This window comes from Trypanosoma cruzi (genome assembly GCF_000209065.1).
Source record: "Trypanosoma cruzi strain CL Brener chromosome Unknown tcruzi_1047053504397, whole genome shotgun sequence".
NCBI classification, from domain to species: domain Eukaryota; phylum Euglenozoa; class Kinetoplastea; order Trypanosomatida; family Trypanosomatidae; genus Trypanosoma; species Trypanosoma cruzi.
In genome coordinates, this window is record NW_918884.1 from 1 (window position 1) to 6,180 (window position 6,180).

At 56.3% G+C, this 6,180-nt stretch overlaps 2 protein-coding genes across 2 annotated transcripts, besides 4 other annotated features; both read right to left on the reverse strand.

Annotated features, from left to right (window-relative positions):
* Positions 1–1,305, reverse strand: Tc00.1047053504397.9 (surface protease GP63, putative; the record flags this gene model as incomplete). The annotated part of the gene is made up of 1 exon (XM_799439.1): positions 1–1,305. A coding segment is annotated over one exon (1,305 nt), but the record flags the coding sequence as incomplete, so codon positions are not given.
* Positions 1–6,180: a sequence feature (areas not merged during assembly with more than two copies in the genome that could not be assigned to a particular haplotype).
* Positions 1,720–1,983: a mobile genetic element.
* Positions 1,803–1,823: a microsatellite.
* On the reverse strand, positions 3,087–4,790 carry Tc00.1047053504397.20 (surface protease GP63, putative; the record flags this gene model as incomplete). Its single annotated transcript, XM_799438.1, has 1 exon — positions 3,087–4,790. One exon carries the CDS (start codon positions 4,788–4,790, stop codon positions 3,087–3,089), a length of 1,704 nt encoding a protein of 567 aa, XP_804531.1.
* Positions 5,205–5,421: a mobile genetic element.

The window sequence follows — 6,180 nt, forward strand, 5'->3', positions numbered from 1 at the left end:
TAGATATGTCTTGACATACGGGCATCTGCTCATGTAGAGGTCATCACCGCCAACCCGGGGATCAGCAAAGTACCGATACTCCTCTGGGAGGGCTTCCTCGTGCCTCTTCAGCTTACAGCGCCCCAGAGACAGACGGTCGTACGTGCAGAGCTTATATCCGGCACGCGAGAACTGGTTGCAGAACAGATCAGGGTATTCGCTGATGCCGTCGGTCAAGCACTTCTTTTCCAGCAGCCCACAGCCAGAGTTGTTGCCCCACCACAACATCTCAGCCGCGCTGTAGTTTGCCAAATAAAAACCCATGTCCTCAAATGCTGCAAGCGTCAGTGCCGAGTACAGCCCAACCCTCAGATCACTAGTCATCAGCTCGTCCCTCATGCTGCGTTTCTTCCAATGCGAAAGTGCAGTTGCAGGACCACCCTCGTCCTCCAGCTCAATGCCCTCAAGCGTGGGGCAGTTGTGGTACTGACGCGCCATTGCCTTCGTCTTCGGTGTTGAAATCACCGACACCTTGGAACTCCCGCGCACGTTCAAGACCTCGGAAATCATATGTAACATCACAAAAAAATCAACAGAAAACCCAAGAGCATGCCCCAACTCGTGGGCTGCTATACGCACGTATCCATTTGTCGCCGCTACTCGCCTCGGGTCAAAGTTCACGGCAGCAACAACTGGACGGCCATCATCCAGCATGAAGCACAGAGCCGCCCATGCGGCTGGACCAGAAGTCGGAAAAATATTGGCGTAGAGAATCATGTCGGTGCCAGCCACACCCACCGTGCGGTGTCTGCGAGGGATGGTGAATTTATCGCACATCCCCAGACCGGTTTGTGGAATAACGATGGGACCCGTCACGGGCCTCACGGAGAGACGCTCCGCGTGCAGTTGAATGGCGGCGGGGAGAATTTGCCTCAAAATAATGCTCCTCCTCTCCTCCGTCAACACGTCGTCCGCCTCGCATGTTATTGCGCGGCCATTGTGGTCAATGCGCAGATCCCCCGCCGCAGTGCAGTGCCTCAACGGATTGTGCATGTCCTCCGCGGACACCTTGATGCGGATCGGAGCCCAGCCATCGTCCCCATCCTCGCTGGCGGCAGTGTACGCCTGCACGGCGCCCTGTCCCCGGCGCGGCACCTCACGCACCACCGCAGTCGGCAGCCGGCCGTATTTCTTCATCATCGCGTCAAACCCACAGCGGTGCTTCACGGCGCGATCGGCGGCAACGCAAACACCGGCGCAACACACCACCATGATGAGCCACGGCAGCAGCAGCAGCGGCGGCGCGGTGTGGCGTGGCTGGCACATGGCTTGGGGACAATGTGTCTGTTCCTGAGGTGTGGGCAGCAGCAGTGGTATTAGTCGTGGTAGTGGTAGCACAGGCCTTGTCTGCAGAAAAAGAAGCAGAAGGAGGAGGATAACAAAGGGACAAAGAGACGCTGCAGCCACAAGAGAGAGAGGGGCAGCACCACATATTACCGCAGCGCACACACAAACAACAAAAACAGACGGAGCCTCCAAATTAAGCCGAAGCACAAAAAAATGTTCGCCGGGCTGCTGGCCGGATCCTGAACTGATACGCACAAATAAAATAGGACGGGAAATAAGAGGGCCATAGAGAGGCAGCGGCCCCGCCACATCCTCAATGTTTGTCCCAACCACATCTATATGTTCGGATAGCCACCCTCGTGCCACGGTGCGGTGTATTCGGGTTGGAGATATTTATTACTTACGAAATGGAAGAATTTGGGCTCCTCCAGCCACAAGACCCCGCCGCAAGGTCCAAATCAAAGAGGGTGGATGGCAAAAATAAAAATAAAAATAAAGTTCGTCGTGCCGTTATCGGTTCCTTGGTTCCTTCAAATGCGTTCTCCCAAAGAACCATAAGATAGGAAAAGGATCACAGAGAAATATTTTCGTCGGTTTACAAGGAAATATATTAAATTGGGCAGCCAGCCCTCTCGATAACATTCTTCTCACAGGCCCTGAAAAATACCAGCACCCCATCTACGCATTGACACGCACACGGAGTGAAGAGAGGGCACAGGAGAGAAAAGTATAAAAAACAGTCCTCGACTCGATTTCCTCCAGCACAAGATAAGAAATATACATGTAAACACCTCGCACCCTCGCCATGTTGTTGCCATTGCCGCGACGGATGCATTCCGTGGCCCACGGCGAGTCCGGCGTGACTCCCCACTCCCACGATCATTCATGACTGACGAAAAGAAGGTGCTGAGTGTTTCTTTCGCTCGCCTCCCGCGTGGGGCGGGGAGGATCGCGTCGGGCGGGCCTCCACAACTCACCCTGCGCGCGACCTCTACATCAACAAGCTGAGCAAAGAGGACATGGCTGGGCCGTTTTGGCGCCCACTCGTAGGGCCGGCCATTCCCCCGCAGCAAAAATGAATAATAGTAAAACCCAGGAGAGGCCCGCCTGCGTGGAACGCCGCAGCGAAGGCTCTCGTCCCCGCCCTCAGCACAGCAGTCACGGACACCCCGCACCCATTGGGTAACAGCGACTTCCCATCGCCTGCCCGCATCAGAAGACGCACGTGGGCGCATGCGGTGCTGGGACTCGTCTCCTCCCTCCAGACCACCTCGCCACCACGCGGTTGCGCAGAAATTCATTCCGCCAGCACACAAATGTCCGTTAAGCCACGCATCGCAGGCACAAGAAAACTAATATACTCATCGTCCGTTTTTCAGAAGCGAAGAGAGGAGTAGCGCAACAGTTGCACGATGCTATTATTATCGCTGTGCTGCGTCTCGCGAGTGCGGGGTCGACGGGCCATGTGCACATCACGACCCTGCCAAACGCTGCTCGCGCATTTTCTTTTTTCGTTTAGCTCGTGTTTTCTCGTTTCCTCAAATAAGTATGATGCCCCGCACGCCGGCCGCCATCGCAGTGCACGTCCGCCCCGCCACGTGGAGATGTGGAAGAGAGCCCCGTCGCCCGGAGACGGAGCTGCAGCGGAGAGCGCGAAGCACAACCCTGTTACGCTGCTGCTCGATTGGGGTGTGTCCGCAGTGCCGCCCGCCCCACAATCCACGCTGCCCAATAAATTTATTGGCGGCAAAATCCCGGAATCAGAGTCGCCGCGGCCGCTTCCTCGGAGTCTCGCCCTCGTCTTCTTCCGCATCCTCCGCGGATGTCGGGTCGTCCGCTAGAGGCGGGTCAACGACCGGTATTGGGTGGCTGCTGATGTTCGGGAAGGCGGTGCACACATCGGCGTATTGGGGGCACACAATGCTCCCGCGCCAGGGACCCGATGGCGGCGTGACGGTCTCACCCTCCTGGCACTCGTGCCACGCATCGTCACGAAGGAACCGCACGCTCAGTGTGCCGTCGCTGCATCGAGTGTCCACGCACACATCGCCAATATATTTGTCGTCGAATTGAAGCTCCTGCCCCTTCACACACCGCGAGTTCGGGCCAACGATACTGCCAAGCATTACTGAAGGATCGCCGTTGGTGCACCCAGCATTAGAATATTTCTTGACATACGGGCATCTGCTCATGTAGAGGTCATCACCGCCAACCCGGGGATCAGCAAAGTACCGATACTCCTCTGGGAGGGCTTCCTCGTGCCTCTTCAGCTTACAGCGCCCCAGAGACAGACGGTTGTACGTGCAGAGCTTATATCCGGCACGCGAGAACTGGTTGCAGAACAGATCAGGGTATTCGCTGATGCCGTCGGTCAAGCACTTCTTTTCCAGCAGCCCACAGCCAGAGTTGTTGCCCCACCACAACATCTCCGCCGCGCTGTAGTTTGCCAAATAAAAACCCATGTCCTCAAATGCTGCAAGCGTCAGTGCCGAGTACAGCCCAACCCCCACATCACTAGTCATCAGCTCGTCCCTCATGCTGCGTTTCTTCCAATGCGAAAGTGCAGTTGCAGGACCACCCTCGTCCTCCAGCTCAATGCCCTCAAGCGTGGGGCAGTTGTGGTACTGACGCGCCATTGCCTTCGCCTTCGGTGTTGAAATCACCGACACCTTGGAACTCCCGCGCACGTTCAGGACCTCGGAAATCATATGTAACATCACAAAAAAATCAACAGAAAACCCAAGAGCATGCCCCAACTCGTGGGCTGCTATACGCACGTATCCATTTGTCGCCGCTACTCGCCTCGGGTCAAAGTTCACGGCAGCAACAACTGGACGGCCATCATCCAGCATGAAGCACAGAGCCGCCCATGCGGCTGGACCAGAAGTCGGAAAAATATTGGCGTAGAGAATCATGTCGGTGCCAGCCACACCCACCGTGCGGTGTCTGCGAGGGATGGTGAATTTATCGCACATCCCCAGACCGGTTTGTGGAATAACGATGGGACCCGTCACGGGCCTCACGGAGAGACGCTCCGCGTGCAGTTGAATGGCGGCGGGGAGAATTTGCCTCAAAATAATGCTCCTCCTCTCCTCCGTCAACACGTCGTCCGCCTCGCATGTTATTGCGCGGCCATTGTGGTCAATGCGCAGATCCCCCGCCGCAGTGCAGTGCCTCAACGGATTGTGCATGTCCTCCGCGGACACCTTGATGCGGATCGGAGCCCAGCCATCGTCCCCATCCTCGCTGGCGGCAGTGTACGCCTGCACGGCGCCCTGTCCCCGGCGCGGCACCTCACGCACCACCGCAGTCGGCAGCCGGCCGTATTTCTTCATCATCGCGTCAAACCCACAGCGGTGCTTCACGGCGCGATCGGCGGCAACGCAAACACCGGCGCAACACACCACCATGATGAGCCACGGCAGCAGCAGCAGCGGCGGCGCGGTGTGGCGTGGCTGGCACATGGCTTGGGGACAATGTGTCTGTTCCTGAGGTGTGGGCAGCAGCAGTGGTATTAGTCGTGGTAGTGGTAGCACAGGCCTTGTCTGCAGAAAAAGAAGCAGAAGGAGGAGGATAACAAAGGGACAAAGAGACGCTGCAGCCACAAGAGAGAGAGGGGCAGCACCACATATTACCGCAGCGCACACACAAACAACAAAAACAGACTGAGCCTCCAAATTAAGCCGAAGCACAGAAAAATGTTCGCCGGGCTGCTGGTAGGACCCTTAACTGATCCGTAAAAATAAAATAGGACGGGAAATAAGAGGCTCATGAAAAGGCAGCGGCCCCGCCACATCCTCAATGTTTTTCCCAAATATATTTTTATATTCTGAGAGGCACTCTCGTGCCACGGTGCGGTGTATTCGGGTTGGAGATATTTATTACTTACGAAATGGAAGAATTTGGGCTCCTCCAGCCACAAGACCCCACCGCAAGGTCCAAATCAAAGAGGGTGGATGGCAAAAATAAAAATAAAAATGAAATTCGTCTTGCCGTTATCGGTTCCTCAACTCCTTCCATCGGGGCCTTCCAAAGGACCATTAGGTAGGAAAAGGATCACACGGAAATAATTTCGTCGTTTTACCAGAAAATAAATTGGGCAGGCAGCCCTCTCGATAACATTCTTACAGGCACTCAAAAACACCAGCACCCCATCTACGCAGTGGCAGAAACACGGAGTGAGAAAAGGGCACAGGAGAGAAAAGCAAAGAAAGGTCTGTGACCTAATTTCCTCCAGCACAAGATAAGAAATATACATGTAAACACCTCGCACCCTCGTCATGCTGTCGCCATGGCTGCGACGGATGCATTCCGTGGCCCACGGCGAGTCCGGCGTGTCTCCCCACTCCCACGATCATTCATGACTGACGAAAAGAAGGTGCTGAGTGTTTCTTTCGCTCGCCTCCCGCGTGGGGCGGGGAGGATCGCGTCGGGCGGGCCTCCACAACTCACCCTGCGCGCGACCTCTACACCAACAAGCTGAGCAAAGAGGACATGGCTGGGCCGTTTTGGCGCCCACTCGTAGGGCCGGCCATTCCCCCGCGGCAAGAAATGAATAATAATAAAATACAGGAGAGCCCCAGCCCCCGGAGAGGGAGCTGCAGCGGAGGGCGCGAAGCACAACCCTGTTACGCTGCTGCTCGATTGAGGTGTATCCGCAGTGCCTCTCGCCCCACAATCCACGCTGCCCGATAATTTAATTGGCGGCGGAACCCCGGAATCAGAGTCGCCGCTGCCGCTTCCTGGGAGTCTCGCCCTCGTCTTCTTCCGCATCCTCCGCGGATGTCGGGTCGTCCGCTAGAGGCGGGCCAACGACCGGTATTGGGTGGCTGCTGATGTTCGGGAAGGCGGGCA